We start from the raw sequence: 19,746 nt of genomic DNA on the forward strand, positions 1-19,746 counted from the left end.
AATGGCCTAAGTGATTTAGAGGGGAAACAAGATGAAAAAAAACTATCCCTTCTTATTGCCAAAAAAATATTTAGGCAAAAAAAAAAGACTTAGGCCATTATTTTAAGAAGACCATATTTTGGCATTTCGAATGTTTAACATTCCAGAATTCTGAGATTAAGGTCAGAAATTGAGATGAATGCTGAGATAAACGTCAGATTATATATAAAAATACGAAACTAAAGCTAGAGGTTTGGTTTAGTTTCGACTTTGATGTGAAGTTTTGGCCAGTAGGGGCGCTGTGTTTTGATTCCATGTAAATACTGGGGGGCGCGTCTGTCGAGGAAAGCGGGTTTCCATTTCAAACCTAAATAGTCCGGAGGACTGGGTAACGTTTATACTCGGTAGAATATATTTCGCGCTAAGCAGTAGAAATTCATGTAGCGCAGAAATTGTTCTCTTATATTTTGGCTGCGGGTTGTTTTCGTTGCTCTGAATCCAAAGAAGAAGAAAGAAGAAAAAAAATCGCCCGCTGTGTCTTCGCTCCAATTTTTCCGCGCCTGGTTTGTTTATTTGGTTGTCAGATCGACACTCTGCTTTGGCTTTTGTCGCAGAAGGTGTTCAGAAGAAATTTTAAGCCACACTATCATTTCTTTTTATTCAAACACATCTCTGATATTCAACCAGAACCATGCCGAGATCCAACAGGCAAAAGGAATACAAACCTGGAGACCTGGTGTTTGCTAAAATGAAGGGGTATCCACACTGGCCTGCAAGGGTAAGCTCCCGCCGTTACATGTTTAGCTTTGACTGTGCTGCTAACTTAAATTTATCCGTCTGCTGCTGCCTTTCTACCTTCCACTTGTTCACCCGAGAGGCCTAACGGTAGCCAGCTACCATGAGTTAGCTTAGCGCGGCCGTTTGTAGCCAGCGTAAACGAAAAGACCCAGTAGTTGGCGATTACACATTGCTTTTGTGCGCACCATAACATAAAAATTGCAGGCATCTTATTAAACACCGATGCTCTCATTTAATTATTTGTTAGTTCTCATTATGCGCCGCTTTCGTGTCCCCTGAGGCCTGTGGAGGGGCTAGCGTTAACTTTAAGCTTTTCGCAGCCGTTACAGCGCGTGAGCCACAAACTCTAACGGTCATGTCAAGCACCGATAACCGCTGACCGTGAGCGAACGTTAACTAACAGCTTAACATGCGGTTTAACAACGCACTGAGTCATTGATCGTCATTAAATGCATATTAGATATGTTTGTTTTCTTTACAGCTGTTTAATTACTGACTTATTTATGACGGTTTTATGCATCTCTGTTTGTAAACATGCGCACCTGGCCTCACAATTGCGCTGCCTCTCACGTTGAAACGGTTTTCTTTTTACTTGTTCTGTCACATCATGTCTTTAGTTTATCATTTAAGACTGACACTGTTCATTGTGGGGTTAAAAAATTTTATCACAGGAGGATCCCTTGGTCGTTGGACATTTGTATGTGTTTATTTATACAGTTTGACCAGGTTCTGTATGTTGGAGTGAAGTTTAAATGTTAATGTTTTTTTATCACCCTTTAAATGAAATGGAGAAATGTGTGTCTCTCTCACTTTTCTTACAACACCAAATTGTACTGAAGTAATACTTAAACATAACTTTACTAAAGTAAAATGTAATTGATCAAAAAGTTACCTTAGTAAATGTAACTGAATAAATGTGAGTAGACAGATTACTCTTTACTTTCAGCTGTAACGGTGACTTTTGGCAGTGTCTTTTCCCTCCCTTTATTCAATCTTATCAGCTTCTTCTCAACAGAATTTGGGCCCAGCCCAACTACCAGCTCACAGCGCTCCTATCTGGTGAATGCCAAAAGCCCCGTCTGGCAGAGGCAAATGGTCACCATGTCTGTCCATCATTCTGGTGGTGTTTTTGTCCCTCTATACTTAGCTGTGCGCTATTGATGCCATCAGAATGACAGACCCAAAAGGTGCACAGAAAGGATGTTCAGCAATTTACTATTATGAGATTATGTTGATTTAACTAGTTTGAGAAAGCATCCTTTCCCGTTTTTCTTTTTAAGTTTGCATTTTATCATTCATCTCCTCTTTTCTTTCCCAGATTGATGAACTTCCCGAAGGAGCTGTGAAGTCGCCCTCAAACAAGTACCAGGTGTTCTTCTTTGGGACACATGAGACGTAAGTATTTTGTGTTTAACCTGTTGTTGGTTTACTTTGTGCAGGAGAAATGTCAAAAACTGTGCCACTTTACCATTTTAGATTGGTCAGCTATCAATTACTGTGTAGCCTCAGTGCTCACATCTTGGCACACCTTATAAAAATGTTGCATTTCAAACAAAAATACTTAAAACTTTGGACACCTCTGTTATTACTCATTACTTTCATTGTTAACCAAATGAATCACTAACATAAATTTTGTCACAGGTAATAACGTGTAGTTTGCAGAGCTCTGTCATTGTTGAAATATTTTTGTTGTGAGCTTGATTTCAGATTTTGGTTAATCTCAAATGTTCAATGATCACAGGGCTTTTCTGGGGGCCAAGGATCTTTTCCCATATGAGGAATGCAAGGAGAAATTTGGAAAGACCAACAAGAGGAAAGGCTTTGCTGAGGGACTCTGGGAAATTGAGAACAACCCCACTGTCACTCACGAAGCCTACGAGGTTGGTAGTCTGCCTGAATGACCGTGTATCGCTGTGCAAAACATCAATATTGCAAACCACTGCTCAGATTAATAGAAGTACCAAATAATCGGGTTCTTTCTGTCTGATATATTTGCGGATGCTTCACTGGTTAAAGCAGCAGAAAATGTTCTAAGGGAGCACTGAATTTTTTTTAATTTATTTTTTTTTCTCACCATAACCTTAAATAATAACCATAACCTCAAATGCAACAATGTTTTCAATAAACTACTGTGTTGAGATAAATATAATGAATCTTTGGCTGTGATTTTTGCCAGTTGCTTTACTAATTCCTTGCTATCATAGGCTTTTGTTTGCAATGAAAGTGATTAATACTGTTTAGTAAGATATATGTTGTTTTTATTAAAATTTTCACCACCATTATCACATGCTTCCCTAATGTTGTTCAGTTCTTAATTCCTGTACGATTCTATTTTGTTGCTTGTGGTTTACGGTTTTCTTTTATAAAATAAAATATCAACCCGATCAATGCAACAGACAAGTTTTTAACCTCTAATGCTGTTATATAGAATGTTTTATGAATGGATGTCTATCTCTTGGTTCATGGTAACTTTTACATTTGTATTGCTTTTACATTTACTTTATTCTCTTTTTAGTCGGCAAAGAATGAGAACTCATCGGAAGCTACTGGAGACATAGGCGGCTCAGAGAAAGCCAACACCGAGGGCAGCAGTGACGAAGAGGAGGGGACTCTGATCATCGACGAGAAGAACGAGAGGGGAGGGACTAAACGAAAAGCGGAGGAGTCCACAGAGGTGAGCTTCAGTCTGTCAGATTGTCCTAACCGTCACAGTTAGATTACTGCCAGGCTGTCATCAACGCTCGCTGCACTTTGATAGGAATCTCCAAAGCGGCCAAAGATTACAGAGGAAGAAGGCGAAAAGCCCAACACAGAGGCCAAGCTCAATGATGTGGAAGGAACCAAGGCAACAGCGCCTTCCTCACAGAGCGAGTCGAAACCGGAAGGCCAGGAGAAAGCTCCAGCAGAGGCCCAGCTAACAGCAGAAAAGGTGAAATGTTCTCATTAATAATGGCTGCCATCAAACTATCAGAATTGACTAACATACTTGTAGGCTAGTAAAGATGCTGCATGTCATTAGTCAAATAAACCAAACCTGGTTGTCTGTTTTTACAGTGTCTGTGTGACTATCTGGTTTCAACGACATACCAGTTCAACAGCAACGTATATCTTATTTAATACAAATTTAAACATAAATGACAGCATTTTATTAATATTGCAGTTTAGGATTTAAAAGTGTTTTTCTTTTTCAAGAAAGGAACTGAATTATAAGCATTTTTATCCATTTGTAATATTGTGTAAAAAAAAATAATCGTCTGAATAACTTTTACTAAAATAATCATTAGTTGTAGTTTTTTTGTGCATATGGTATTTATTAATTTTACACTGCTTCTGTTTAAACCACTGCACTAATTACAGTTTTCTTTTCTCCCCGCAGCCTGTAACAGACAGCGCTTAACGTCGACTCAGAAGAAAACCAACAACCCTCAATGCTTCTCTGAAATTCAGGCTTCGAAATAAACACCTGCAGAAGGCCAGATTTCAGCTGTTTAATTAATGAGCGAATTATGTGAGGAAAAATATTTAAAAATACACGTTTGTATTGAAAGACAAACAAATTTCCATTTGCCACTATTGGGATATTATATATCCCAGAATAAACAAAAGTAAACATTCGCTGATCAGGCTTCAAACAATTGAACTGAGCGTTTTCAAGCTCTTGTACAAACAGGATTTTGGTGTTTATATATTTTTTATTTCTAAGTGCAATTACATAATTACAAAGACTGAATAATAGGTGTCAAAACATTTGTCAGTTTGAGGGAAGAAATAAACTTAATATATACTACATTTAACACAAAAGATGATTAAATCACAAACTACTCCCATTCAGTGGGTTTTAAAACATAATGTACAGAAGAAAAAAAAACAAAACAAATTTTCACCATCTCAGCTTTAGTTTGTAACCATTTCACCCGTTTGTATCAACCTGCTTCTCAGCCTCATTAAACTCTTTATTATTCAGTCATTGAATGCATGATCAGTCTTGGCAGCAGCAGCAGTGTTGCTGCTTTGAAGTGAATGCCTCACCAAAGGTGACCAAACTGTGTAATGAATTTCTACATTTTCCCACATGTAGACTTCTTGGCTTCCAAACACATTGAACATGCAAACCCTGTTTAGTTCAGCCTGTTTCACTCACAGAACTGCCCTGAAATCTCAGCCCATGACGACTTGTGTAGAAAGAAAGACATTCCTGAGCGTCGTCTCAGCTCCATCTTGAAAGGTTAAGGTGGGGTGGTGGTAACATCCGTTTTAAAGTATCTAGATCATCTGAATGAAACCCGTCAGAACCATAAACTCTGTACACAAGCTCTAGTTACATTTTTCCAAATGTGTCACCGAGATTCACTGCATTCACAGATTAGTTGCACAGAATTTTCTTTCGGAAATGTTATCGCTGAAATTGTGAACGCTAACATAATTTGATTGTTTGTTTTTTTTCCTCTAAGAAATCAGAGTGTTACCATTACAGAGTGTTGACTTTGTAAAATTTAATTTAATTTTTTTATTATTTTGCCCAACCTTTTAACTGGAATACGAGTCATTTTACTTCAGTGGTCTTATTGTTTTTGCTGTGATACAAAGTTGTGGATGTGATTGTTCTCATTACGTTGGTGTTATTTCATCTGTTTACCAGTGTCGGCTTAAAAGTTTATCAAGTCATTGAAAAAAAAAGGGAAAGCTACGGTAAAAAAAAAAAAGATTATAAATCCTTTCCTTCACTTAATATTCAGAGTAAATTTTGTTTTTAAGGGTTTTTATTTTAAGTTTTTGGGTTTTGCTTTTTCTGTTTATTTCAGATGCTGACATTCATCTTAAGCTACTGCCTAGTTTGCCATTGTAGTTGCCAGTCAATTTAATAAACATGTTGATTACCAAAAATTAATTCTGGTTTTGTTGTCTTTTGGGTTTCATGGGTGTTAAGTGAATTATTAGATTTAACCAATAGGATCAGCAGCTTTTCACCTGTTAATCATAATTTTTTTATTCTTTTTCTTTCCCCAAACTACTCTGGAAGTTGAAACTTAGTTTAATTCAGAAGAAACAATCAAATACAGAAATGTACAATTAGGATTAAATTACAAACACACGAATTGATGCAGCAACGTCTGTCACTTTGGTTTTTGAGGACGTTCTTTTGCACGCAGTTGCGCATGCGTGAAGTCACGTCAAGACGCTCCGGTCCAGCAGGTGGCGCTACAACTAGGTAGTAGCCTCATTCGTCCTGCTACATGTGACATTGACATCAACAAAGGGTAAGCTATATATTATGTATTCAGTTTCCTTTCAAATCCACATTCATATTATAAAACTGAAACTGTAGCTGCAGTTTTACAGTAACATATTTGCGAAAAATAGGTGCGAGTAGTTAAGAGCTAATGCTAACGGATGTTTACCATTGAGCTAACGTTAGCCTAGCTTGGGTCAGTGAATTAAGAGTTGACAAGACGGATAACGTTATTTGCTTTGGTTCCTACAGCACCATGAGGCTGACCGCTCTCCTCTCGATGGCAGCCCGGGTTGTAACGCCTAAAGATTACCGTTACGGCACCAACAGGCCCTGGACGGAGGCTGCTAAGAGGATGAATCCTCCGGGAAAGAGGAGGAAGAAGGTGTTCGTAGAGCCGATAGAGGCAGAGGACTGGGCAATACTGAAGGGGGACATGGTGAGAGCAAGACACTGAGTCCAGAAGGAATAATCAAGTCTTCACAGGCTCATTCTAATGGTCCAACGCTGTAAGAACTGCCTGGACTGCTTATTTTTAGTGCTTTATTTTACTGGAAAACACCACAAAACATTCATACCTACCGCCATCTCCTCAAACAGAACTCTCTTCAGACTTGGATGCAGATTCATTGTCTTAACTTAAACATAAATAAAAATGAAATTGTTATAATTGGACAATCTGATTCCCTAATTGTAGTTGACAATGTCTCACCTGAGCATGACAGTAGCAGTTCTGCATTATACAGTGGATTCTATTTTTCTTTGCCTGAAACTCTGCAATTTCTGCCTGCTTTTACCACATTAGAAAAATCATAGGTCTCTTATCATCCACCAGTGCAAAAAAAACAAGCAACATCTGTGAATGACAAGAAAAACATATGAAGCACTGCAGACCTCAGTTGCCTTAGTTCGGTGTTCACAATTTAACAATAAAAGAACTTTGGAAAAGGTCAAAGCCTCTGCGGAGCAAAAAAGTATCAAAGCATGTCTGACATTTCCCAATAACTATATTGATTCTTCTGCATGGAGTTTGCATGTTCTCCCTGTGCATGCGTGGGTTTTCTCCAGGTACTCCAGTTTCCTCCCACAGTCCAAACATGACTGTCAGGTTAATTGGCCTCTCCAAAATTGCCCCTAGGTGTGAGTGTGTGTGTGTCTCTGTGTTGCCCTGCAACAGACTGACGACCTGTCCAGGGTGACCCCGCCTCTCACCCGGAATGATAGCTGGAGAGGCAGCAGCACCTCCTGACCCCACTAAGGGACAAGGGTGTAAAGAAAATGGATGGATGGATGGATGGATGGATATCTTGATTCTCAAGACAGACTGTAGTTTGACAGCATAGAAACAGACCTTGGATCAATGTGCGCAGTAGCACATTGATCCAAAAGACACCAGCAAGTTTAGCTAATTTTGACTTGTGCCTCTAACATGGCGGATTAAAAAAACAAAAAATGTAAGAAAGTGTGAGCCAGAATTCATTCACCGTGACGTAAAAGTCTAAATGCCAGTTATTTGTTGCCATTAAGCATGACAAGGGCCATTACCAGGTTTATTTGTCAATTGTTTTTTCCACATTCTTTCTCGAGAAATAATTCTTCTTGGTCAAGTTCCAAACTTGGGTTACAAGGCAGTGGGCTGGACTCTCTTACTTTCACTATCCTAAAGGAAAATAATACAACATAACCTGGTGTTTCCAACTCAATAACTACTTTAGGGTTTACCAGTGTTATCAGTAAAATGTTGAATATCAAGTCGTTTCAAAACGTTTTTCCTCGCAGGTTGAGATTCTTGCTGGTAAAGATAAAGGGAAGCAGGGAAAGGTGATCCAAGTCTTTAGACGCAGAAACTGGGTCATCTTGGAAGGACTGAACACGGTAAGAAAGCAATTTATTAAGACTTCACCGTATGCTGTAATAAATCTGTGGTTTTTCTAAGTTCATGTTAAAACTTAGAAACTACGGTTGTAACAGTAGCAGGTGGCTACTGTTACAACCGTAGTTTCTCCACATTGGTTCTCATTAGTCATACACAGTTTGTAACTAGTAATGCAGCTTGATACTAATAATAAACAGTGAGGTTATAAAGAAGCACCAGCAGGTGTGTGACTGTTTAACATTTTATTATCTTTTTACTTTGCGTTTCAAGTTGGTATTCGTTATCCAGCTCTGATTCTTTTTTTTATGTCATCTTATTTAAACATTTGTATGAGATCTGGCCTGTTAGGTTCAGACTGAATTCAGACTTTGTAATTTTTTTGTGTTTCTATCCCTGCTATTGTGAGAGTTGTTTTCTGTTTAAGAATATATCTTTTTAAAAACCCACAACCTAGCATTTTACTGCTTTGGCTTCTCCGATTCTCCTGTGACTTCCATTATTAAAATCTCATGTGCTTTAATATTTGATTCTTTCTACTTGTGATGCTGTTAATGATCTGAAAGTATCATGATCTGTATGTTTTGATGACTAGATACTGAGTTTTGTCTTCAGAAAGTACTATAAAGTAAAACTTTCTTTGTATAAAACTTTTCATATTTCACCGTAAAGCTCAGTATTTGTTTTCTTTTCCACAGCCAGACTCTTTAACTCCACTAGATGGAGCCATAAAACTGACTGAGTTGTGACAGTTTTTTTTTTTTCCTGCTGTAGCATTTCAGGTATGTGGGGAAAGTCAAGGATTACCGTGGGACCTACGTTGCCAGCGAGGCTCCTTTGCTGCTCCGTGATGTCGCCCTCGTTGACCCCTCAGACAGGTAGGATAAAGAGGAAACAAAAAAACAGGTCGCCTTTATTAAGTTCAGCAATTTTCAACCGTGTGAAAACGTTAAGAAATATTTCAATTAAAATCAGAACACAGAGTTCAATGTAGTGACAAAATGCAATAAGCAATGAATCAATTAATGTCATGATCAATTAAAATGAACCCAACAAGGGATATTTTGTTTACAGAGACTTCATAATGCATTTTATTCATGGTTTTAGTTGTATATGGTTTATATTTCCTTTATTATATAGTTTTTCATTGTCATGTTTTATTGTGGATATTTAAAATATCTTCCCATTCCTGTGTTAAGTGTTCTTTACTAAATTAAAGCATTTTATGTTATAATGCTGTTATGTTATTGTTTATCACAATGTGGGAACAATTTATCATCCAGCAAAATTTACATTCAATGTTTCCCGCCTATACAATCATAGATATGGGATGAAAAATTATTTATTCTTCATTTGGGGGAAAAAAAAGTAAAATTCTGTATAAAACTAAAACACACAGAAAGCAGAATAGCAATCACTAAAAAAGGCACCAGTTGTAATTTAATCTCTCAATGAGTCTGTATTTGTCTCCCAATATTTTAATAGACAAAAGAATCTAATTTTGAGCGACTCGGCAGCTTTTAAAGTACCAGAGCAGATCTTTTCTGTCGTTACATTTTGATGGTTAATCTACAGGAAGCCCACTCAGATTGAGTGGAAGTACACAGAAGAAGGCGAGAGGGTGAGAGTGTCCAGCAGGACGGGACGAATCATCCCCAAACCTGTGGTGGAGCGACGAGATGGCATCGTGCCTCTGCAGTGGAAAGGTGAGCGGGGAGCAGATCACGTCAGTCAGTACATTAAAACCAGATGATTTATTTCCTACACCCAGAGTAACTTTAACTAGAGCTATCCTGTCATTCCACAAAAGAAAGTCACATAAGCAATGTTAGCATTGGTTAAGCTAGTCTGGAATGATGCCATTTTTGTTTATTTATATGTTTTTGTGCATTTGTTCAGGCATATTCCCGGTTAGAAGGGGGGGAGGGGCGCAAAAAGGCTAAGTAGTCACTAAAAGTTGTAATATGTTTAAAAATAGGATTAAGGATTATAGAAACATTTTCAAAATGCTTTAAATTGGACATATTATGCAAAATTAACATTTTTGTATTTCCATTTTGGTCTCCACTGCTTCTAAAAACAGCCCAAGCGCTTAAAACAAAAGCATCCAGTCATTTTTTGGCAATAAGTTAATATCTTTTGGTGTCTGGAAGATGAGCCGTTTCAAAAACCTCCTGATAGAAAAGTCACAGTCCGTGGGCGCTGCACCGTTACCTAGCAACCGCAGCAGAATTCCACCCATCACCTAGCAACCCAAGGGAAGCTCCAGCTCCTTCGGTCAACGGGTTTTACTGCTGAATGCGCTCTGCAATGGCTGCTGGCTGCTTATTTGGATTTAAAGCAACAACAGACACTAAAGCAGCTCATTCTGAAAGAAGCTCAAACCAGGAAGAACTGAGCAGACTGAAATCTTATTTTCTAAGAACAATTTTGTGCTTTAAAAAAAAAAAGTAATGTGTAGCCCTTAGACATATCCAAGGAATTTATGTTCAAGGAAGCATAAAAGGTCACCTTTAAAAGGCATTTAATTTCACTTTTCAAAATGGAGTTATTTCTGTTTCCACGCAGACGGGCCCAAAGACACCAGTCCTGAAGACGCGCTTGAAAAAACGTACGTTCCATCTCTGAAAACCCTGGAAGAGGAGGTCATGGAGAAACTGGGTATTCAGGAGCACAGGAGGCACCAGAAGTCCTACTGGTACTGAAGATGAGACTGGTTCCTCCTGGTTCTGTCCGGTTCTTACAGCCGTGCTGACCATAGCGTCCTCTGGACTGTGTGAAGACAACAAAAGGAGCCCAAACGAACTTACAAACACTGTTTCAGCATTTTGTGGGCCTCATCTGTGTGCAACTTATGTTCCTGAGGTATTCTGGGGCTGCTTTTTGTTTTTTCAGAATATTGTGAGTAAATGTCAGGCCTGTGTTTTATCGTTTTGCAGGAAACGATGTAATAAATAGTGAAGTGCTAAATCCTGGTTGTGAATAAGTACTTGCCTGCGATTCCACACCTCCACAAAATAAAATTACTTTTTCAAGCTTAGTGAGGCCTTTTAAACCTTTTTGACTTATTTTGGTTTTAAACAATGTTAGCTTTAAAAGTTTGACTATTAAATAGTATGTCATATTCTATTAAGAAGGAGTTTAAATCGCTTAAAACTAAAAAAAACAAAACGGCAACCTCCATCAAAATGACTGCAGATTTGTTTTATGAGTGCACCATATTTAAATGTAGGACTATTTTTAATAAAACTTCCTTTTCTTTTGCTGCAATGGGTCATTGGAGTACTTTCCCAAATTAGCTGTACTTGTTATAAAATCTTTGCACATTTAGTAAAAAATTACCATTAAATAAGCAGATTTACACTCATTGTTGATGCAGGAAAAAATGGGTTTATGTAGAATTGTAGTTTGATTGGTTTTAGTGAGATTTAAATAATGACTCAAATGTGATTGAACAGATTCTGAGCTGGTGAAAAGCTGGTACAGTAATTCATAATCTGTTAAATCATATTTGATTAGCATCAACATGCAGGTGGAAATTATCATTTTTGTTTTTTTGACTGTAAGCTTGTCTTTTGTTTTTAATAGGTCAATAAAATGTTGTAGATACTTTATATACAAAACCTTAAAACAAAAGAAACAAGTCTTTTAACCTTTCCATATTTTGAATGTTTATTTTTATCTGAACACCACTTTGTCACAACTATAGTTGTTTTAAGGTGCTTTATAAATAAAGTAGTAGTAGAAGTAAAAAAATGTTTTTTTAAAAACTAAACTTTCTTCCAGCAAGCAGGCTATTATTTGAATTTCTAAATATAAAATATATGATGCTGAAGTGAGTCGCTTTGACCAACCATGTTCTGTGTCGTAGAGCCTGAGTTTTTAAATTGTGCCATTGTGTCTCTTCTACCAGTATGAAGGACCAAAACATTTATGCTTTTATTTTTTATTATGTCAGTTTTGGTCCTCCGTATAGCAGACGGCAGTGAGGAGTAGCATTATCTTATAGCCAGGACTAACAGAACAGTAATAACTTTATTTCAGGCTTCATCCAGTCTGTCTGAAAAACGAGATTATTAGTACTATTGGCAGCTTCAGGAATGGAAACGGGTGCCGCCTGTTCTGGATCAGTCATAAGGCAAAAAATTGGCTTATTTTTTCTTCTTCTTTTCTTTTTTTTTTAAAACCATTGCCCAGACAGACCCACACACAGCTCTCCAAAACTTAAAGCTGTCAGACAAATGAGTCTGTCTTTCCAAAATGTCTGGGAAACCTGAGGGAGACGTGGAAACGGTCTGGAAGTAGGAGACTACACAGTCTGGATAGTTTCAACAAAGTCCTCACTCACCTCTTATGACTCTTTCTCTCTGGCACCACCTGCGACGTGTTAAAGCTTCACAAGAAAGACTTAATCTACAAATTTATTACCAGCTGTGGAAAATTAACTTGGCGCAGAAATAGTTTAGAAACTAAATCAGACTACAAGGAGGGAAAAAACACCTTGAGTTGCATTTATTACAGGATAATTACTGTTCCTTTTTATTTAGTAGAAATAATCACAGATGCTTGTCTTAGCTGCTTTACCTTTTTTGCCTCTGGCTTGCTTCCCATTTTAAATGTTTTGACCAAGCACAGGAAGTAATTTTCTGAAATTACTATATGGTGTAACGAGAAAGAAGGCGCCATTTCTTCTGGAGCCATCTAGAAAATCCAATATGGCTGCAGCCAGGTTCATTTTTGAAGCTGGTGGAAAAAAACTTCCAATTTACCAATAAAATTTAACCCTTTTATGCATAGTGGTCACTTCAGCGGACATCTGTCTAAAAGCCACTTTCTTGAGCTTCTTGTGGATTTTTATGTTATAAATGCACACAGACTACTGAAGTTGTCACTATTGCATCATAAAACACACTATCAACTACTGGCCATCAGCTGCAAATGCAAGAAATTATTTTTTGTTAAGTCCAATATGGCCGACAGAGAAAAAAGCACGACAACCAACCCAGTCCCTCCAGACGACTCTTGCAGGTAAAAAAAATATTGTGACATCAGATAACCCCTAAAGAACAATACTACTGATGTATTTTTCAAATAACAACTTTGTATTTGGAAAAAAATTACAATTGATCACATTAAAAAAAATAAAATAATTTTAACAAAAAATTTTTCGTATTTTTTATGCCTTAAGAAAAGAAAAAAGAAAAAAAAATCCTGACACAAAGGATCATAATTCATGCATGAAAGGGTTAATGTGGCATGAAAAAGTATTCACACCCTTAAACCTGGTATTTTAAACCATTTTAAAACCATGAGAGCCATTTGTTGCCTTTCATAAACAAATTTAGCTTAGAGCCACAAAAATTACACAACATTTCAAAATAAAATGGATGGGTGAATAAAGAAAATCAACATTATTTTGATTATTTGGCTTTAAAGTTTAAAAAAATCTAATTATATACCTTTTTAATAAAACATTAAAAAAATACAGTTTGTAACCTAAAGACCAAAACGTTAGTTCACAAAAATATTGTTTACACTATTTGTGTAAAACTAGCATTTATTTTTCACTTTTGATATTTTAAAGCAATGATAACTTTTTTGTATTTTGTATTTTTATGTTTTATTAAGAGCCAATACATCTGGAGCTGCAGGCTGTAGACGCCTCCTCTACAAAAAAATTTCACAATTTGTCACATAATAACCACAACGTTTAATATATTTCATTGAGATATTTTCTAATGGGCCAAAACAAAGTAATATCTACTCACAAACTATCAGGATTTATTTTTTATTTTTATTTTTCCACTTGATTTAATCATTTTTAGACCCACCTTCAGTCCAATTTTTCTTTTCAAAATTAAATGAGTTCAGTCAGTTTTCCCAGAAATTCTCTATTAAGTTCAGGTCTAAGTCATTTTAACACATAAAATACTTTGGATTTAAATTATAATATTGGAGAAGACAAAACTGCAAAATCTTACCAAGTGTTTTTGGTAAGAGTATTTCAAGATTACACTTGAAATAAGACAAAACAAACTTGCAAGTAACTTTTCAGCTATACAGGAGCTTATTTGTAAGCTCCTGTATAATAATAATAATAATAATAATTCCTTAATATTGATGAAAAAGGTTTGGTTCACAAGCAGATAATTTCACTTACGACAAGGTAAAATTGTATTTTTGTAAATGAAATAATCTGTCAGTGGATCTAATACTTTTTAAAATCAATAAATTAATGAATTATTGACTTAAAGCAAGCTTTTATTTCTAGCTGAAAAGTTATTTGTAAAGTAGTTTTCTTCCCTGATTGTCTTGTATTTAGCTCCAACCTTCAACCTATAACCTCTGACCTTCACTCCCACTTCGTGATGCTGCCATCACTATGTGTTGTTATGTTTATACTGTTTGATGTGTTTGTTCAGAATCACACTTACTGTCCATTCTTAGTCCATTCCTGTGTGACGGTAGCTGATATAACAGGAATCTATTTAGTAAAAGGGACCAAATATGTCTGACCTTTCAGAATTGATTTGTCATTCACAATTTTTATTACTTTGTGTCGGCCTATCACAAATATAGAGAGGTTTGTGGTTGTAACAATAAAAGTTGGAAGGGGTTGTTAATACTTTACACAGATGACTTTATGGGAAATCCAAACTGTAACTTGGAAATCTCAGTTCTGAGTAGAAAATAACATGATGGCACAACAAAAACAAAGAGTTATAATCAAAATTTGCAGGAAGCATTGCTTCTTTATTTTCGCGTTGCTGTTTTTCATAAAGCACTCATCCATTCAAACCTCTGGAATTAAAACATTTTGGCCACACGCTCATAAATAAGCCAACATTTTCACTTGTACCCATAAATATCCAGCTTTATATGTATGGATAAAATAACCAGCGAGTTTAATGTGATCTACAGGGTTGTGTGAAAGGAGCATGCTTCATGTGAAGGTTTCTTTTTCCATCTGGTCAACCACATTGTATTGATTTACCGTAAAACCAAGCAGCTTCCATGCCAGCTCGTCAGCTGGTGAAGCAACTAAAGCTTCATTCATCGACAGAAGAAGCTGACGTGTTGCAGATCGTACATTTGTGCGGAGATTTCACTGTGGATCCATATACCATAATTTCTGGTCAGTGCGATGCAGAAAGCGTGGTGAGTCGTTGGTTTGGCTGGTGGTGGGATGAGTGCTGCAGATTTTCCCAGACTCGCCCCTCCTGAACCGGTTTGCCTCCGCATCCAGGAGGGAATAAAAGCTGCCAGTCAGCGGAAACATGTTTTTTTTTTGAGGTTTTCAACTTTATGGGAGGAAAAATGAGTCTGAGGCCGGTCGTCTCTACTGTCACTGTACGGCTTTGAGTCTGCAGCTAGGTGAGGGGTAGTGGTGAAGTGGAACCGATGCATTACTTCATTTGTCTTATTTATTCTTTTTTTCCATTTCCTCACAGAAAGTGCTGATTTTAGCCTCGAGTTCATTTGTCTTATTTATTCTTTTTTTTCCATTTGCTCACAGAAAGTGCTGATTTTAGCCTCGAGTTGTCTGTCTTATAATTTCTGTCTTGTGGTGAGTTGACAGCAGTTCTGGTAATCCAGTTAAAGGAAACCGCTAGCATGACTCAAGCAGAATCAAAGATGCATAAAGAGTAAACTGGAGGCTCTGCTGCTGTTTAGCTGAGTCATATTTGCTCCTCGACCACAAGCATTAATGAGTCCCACCTGGCAGCGATGATTGCATGTAAAACAGCTGAATATACAAGCAGAAACTACTTATTGAGCATGAGATTATGTCAAAAGTAAACCAATGAAGTGGTGGAAAATGCACGTTTAAAACACGGATTTAAAAACCCCAGGACTTCCAGAACATCTGAAGAGCATTTCAAACTAAATTCAAGTGCTGCTCTGGACTCGGCACATGATCTAAGCTGCAGCTTCAGTGTAATGACAGAGTCTGATTATAGGTTGGATGTTTAAAGGCTGCTGGAAAATGTAACTTTAGCCCTCATGCAGCTCTGAGCCATCGCTTTGCCTGCATGTTTAACTGTGTTTGGGCAAATTTAGTCAGCTGCAAGCAGATATTTGCATATGACTGTAATTTATTGTGGTTCAAATGATAAAACAAACTTCTTTAGATCTTTAATTTCTTCTGATAGCTTCAGTTTTCCAGACCATTGTTGTGCTTGGCTGCTTTTGAAAATAACTTATAAGTATGTAATACACATACTCATAATTGAGCCAGATTTCTGTATTCTGTATTATTTTTATTGGTCTAATATTATATTCTAACCGTAAATGTTGTTTACATTGGCAACAAACGGAAAAATAATCACAATTTACTGAAATAAAGGACTGAAAACACAATTATGGGTGTAAGTTGAGTTACTGAAATGAAGGAAGTTTTTAATAATATAATTTATTGAATTAAACAACAATAAAAACTTTGAATAAAAAGCCATTTTTAATCATTTTACCTTTTTACAGCACTCACCTTCAATAATAGTTCATAATAAAAAGTATAAAGAAATAATATATGTATAAATTCAGATTTCTGAACCTCAAATAAGTATTTCATGAAGCTCACATCACATACATTTATTTTTTAAATTTCACGAATTAAAAAAAAAGGGGAAAAAAACATCTATTATCAGATCTGGGATGACCAGCGGCTCCCTCTGCTGGACGGCGGCCAAACTACAACAATTTGGAACTACAACAGTAAGAAAAGGTCCACAGGACCAAAGGATTGAAATTAATCAACTGGAACTAATTTTAATCTAATAAATCATTAATGGACAAGTAATCGTAAGTCACCTCATTGATTGCAAGTATAGCTCAGAGAACTATGGCCTCAGAGTTAAAAAAAAAAAAAGCCAACAAAAACTCAAACTCTTTCAACTACACCTATAGGTCAAAGGTCTAGCAACAATCCAAACACCAATTTTTGCCCACAATCCATCTAAATAAAACTCATTCAGATTCACAAATATTAAATGAAGTTTACAAAAAACGGCTTTCAGTTTTGACAATGTTTGTGGCAGAAATTTGTTAGAATTTTCAAATAACCACAATTTTATGTATACCACTAATATAGCTAGAAAAACCCCATAGTTTCCACACTTTGTCAAGAAAAATAGATCTAAAGAATATATAAATTTTAATATCATTCTGTTGTAGAAGCTTAATACAATTATTTCATGAAAAACTGGAGAAACTACTAAAACATGCCTTTGTTAGTATATGTAAAACATAAGCTAGTTATTTTTTAGCTAAAGTTTTAAAGAGCTATTGTGGCTCTGGAGTCTGAAATCTTTGACTAAAAGCAGAACCAGGACAACTTTCACCTCTTCATTATCCAGTAAATTACCTGAAAGTACATCAGTGTGTTCATCTTCTTGAAGACACAATGGAGGATTTCAGGAATAACCAGAAGGATTGTTACAAAAAAATATATAATCTAAACACAGATTTCTTTACTCTTTTATGACATCCTTACAACCTGATTTGTTAGTTCACACAAGTTTTAAACAGAAAGTGTCTCTTTATGTTCTGTGAGGGAGAAATTCTTTGTATAAATGATGTTATTCTGCTGCCTGTGGAGTCAATCTGGGTCACAGTGACAGCTGGCCCAAGTCAGAAGCAAGACCTCTGATCTCTGGCTGCTCTTTGAGCTTTGACATTTCCTTCCCAGACTGTCACCTGGGTGTCAGATTCCTCAGGTGTGCAGAGCCAAGAGATGCTGCTGAATCACAGGACGGCCATCACAAAGCACCATTCACCGGCTGCACACCTTCCCCATCTTATTTTTCTTACTAGGCAACAAAAACATACAGGATGACTGCATAAATCTGAATGTAATTCATTCAAGTAGAAAGCTAAATGTTTAGCCGAAACAAATACACTCTGCACAGAGAAACAGGGTTCATGGAGGTTGTGTTATTTTTGATTTTCTGTTTTGTGGTTCTATAAACATCTTGTTGGGGTTTGTTCTTGTTTCTTGTGGTCTTTGCTTTCCCTGCTCCAGTACGCTGAATGGGGCAACACATCTAAAACCAAAACTAACCCTCTGTTTGTGATACAAAATAAAGCTATGTGACTTTTATATAAAGTGAATTAAAGCAAATTGTTGATTCAGTCAAATATCTTGAATCTTAGAGACTTGGGTAATTTAAAAATGCTATTAGTTATGTTTAAAGCTATGGAGAGATTACTGCCAAAAGTTATTTGTCTTTACAAAGAACTGTGATAGAAATAGAGGGAAATATGATTTCCAACGTAAAACTGCTTGTGCTATCTTAAAACAATTATGCATTTTGGTGCATGGAGTAAGAACTATGGAACAATTTGTATGAGGAGTTAATAGTAGTGTTAATAGTTAGTATTGGTAATTTAATGCGTACGTCCATGAAAATGTAATTTTCATGGACGTACGCATGAAAATGCGTACGTCCATGAAACGTACGCATTTTCATGCGTACGTTTACATGGCGTACGACCATGTAATTTTCATGGTCGTACGCATGAAAGGGACAGGTTTACACAAGGTTTTTTCTTCTTTCTGCTCCTTTTTCACTTGTTGGGAAGTAGAAAGAGAATGTTTGTGAATTAATAATGAAATTTGTTAAATCAAGTGAATAAAATAATTTATTTTAGTCAGATATATCTCTGCTGTTTTCTCTAATGTTTTCTGACAAACACACTCAGGTTCACTGCATTTATTCTATCAAGAAAGAAAATCAAGGTAGTGGTTAACATCAGTCCAGCAGCTTCTGCCCTTATACATTAAATAAAATATAATAAATAACCCTAAACAAGCTACAGAGGTGAATGCACAGCTAACAACAGTTAACAGGTAAAATTAAACACAGCTAAAGCACTACATGTACATGAAACATGGCAAAATTACATGCAAAACCATGTACATGAATGAATTTGTCTAAAATATATGTCAAAATGTAACACTTGTAAAGAAAACATAGAGCTAATCCTAAAACATATCACAGTTACAGAACGGCGACAGAAAAAGGGGGGCGGAGCTTTCAGTCACTGGTTGCTATGGTAACCACCAACGGTCAAGAGCGGCGTAACGTTCCTTCATAAAAGGAGAAATAACTTTTTTACGAAACACAAATGAATTTGAAGAATAAATAAACACATTTTGACAAACTTCACATCTGTAACATTGTTAAAATGAACCCCTATTACAAATGGACGTCACGCTTTTCAGATTTTCTTCTTTAGATCCATCTAAAAGTAATAGATCTAAAGTGATCCATCACTTTATCATCTTAGTCAATGATTAACTACATTGTGTTGGTTTATCAAAAATAAAATCCCAACAAGATATACTGAATATTGGGGTTATAGCGCGACAAAATGTGGACAAGTACAAGGAGGACTAACACTTTTGCGAGGCACACAATAACATCCATAAACCTTTCAGTACCACATAAGCTATGATAGACAGTTATGTACATTAAATCGGACACTGCTCACCTCTTTGACCTTTTTTTCAATTTCACTTGCCATCATGCTTGTCTCATTTCATATGTCATAAAGAATGTCCTCTCACGACTTTATAACCCTTGGCTTTCCATTTAGCCAAAAAGGACCTGTCATCTCTGGTCTAATGAGATTTAAAACTACTTTTAAACTGTAGGGGTTTATGCTTTTTTATTGAATAGTTTTTTTTTTTTTTGTGTGTGTGTGTGTGTGTGTCTTATTTTTTGTGTTTCATCTCTGAACAGACTCCTCTGTGTTCTGCGCAGGTGACTGATGCAGCATTATCAGTTTACCTGCAGCAGCAGCAGTCGATGCTGACTCGACTTGTCCTGGTTCTGGTTCATCCTTTCTCTAATCTGACATACAT

The 19,746-nt window shown here is 36.5% G+C and overlaps 2 protein-coding genes across 3 annotated transcripts; both read left to right on the plus strand.

Moving 5' to 3' along the window:
• The first annotated feature begins 306 nt into the window (after positions 1-306).
• Positions 307-5,480, plus strand: LOC103146854 (heparin binding growth factor). The gene is made up of 7 exons (XM_007564930.2): positions 307-542; positions 667-757; positions 2,096-2,172; positions 2,519-2,657; positions 3,293-3,451; positions 3,536-3,706; positions 4,154-5,480. The coding sequence occupies exons 2-7, from the start codon at positions 671-673 to the stop codon at positions 4,172-4,174; spliced, it is 654 nt and encodes a 217-aa protein (XP_007564992.1). The 5' UTR covers positions 307-542; positions 667-670; the 3' UTR covers positions 4,175-5,480.
• Positions 326-11,036, plus strand: mrpl24 (mitochondrial ribosomal protein L24). Of its 2 annotated transcripts, XM_016677930.1 has the most exons (7): positions 326-331; positions 5,991-6,035; positions 6,260-6,446; positions 7,787-7,882; positions 8,655-8,758; positions 9,456-9,586; positions 10,449-11,036. In XM_016677930.1, exons 3-7 carry the CDS (start codon positions 6,264-6,266, stop codon positions 10,583-10,585), a joined length of 651 nt encoding a protein of 216 aa, XP_016533416.1. In that variant the 5' UTR covers positions 326-331; positions 5,991-6,035; positions 6,260-6,263; the 3' UTR covers positions 10,586-11,036. The 2 variants fall into 2 exon arrangements, with proteins under 2 accessions (XP_016533416.1, XP_007564993.1); XM_007564931.2 differs by lacking the exon at positions 326-331 and having other exon boundaries at positions 5,931-6,035.
• The last annotated feature ends 8,710 nt before the right edge of the window (positions 11,037-19,746 follow it).

The sequence above is a fragment of the Poecilia formosa genome, unplaced genomic scaffold (genome assembly GCF_000485575.1).
Source record: "Poecilia formosa unplaced genomic scaffold, Poecilia_formosa-5.1.2 Scaffold169, whole genome shotgun sequence".
NCBI classification, from domain to species: domain Eukaryota; kingdom Metazoa; phylum Chordata; class Actinopteri; order Cyprinodontiformes; family Poeciliidae; genus Poecilia; species Poecilia formosa.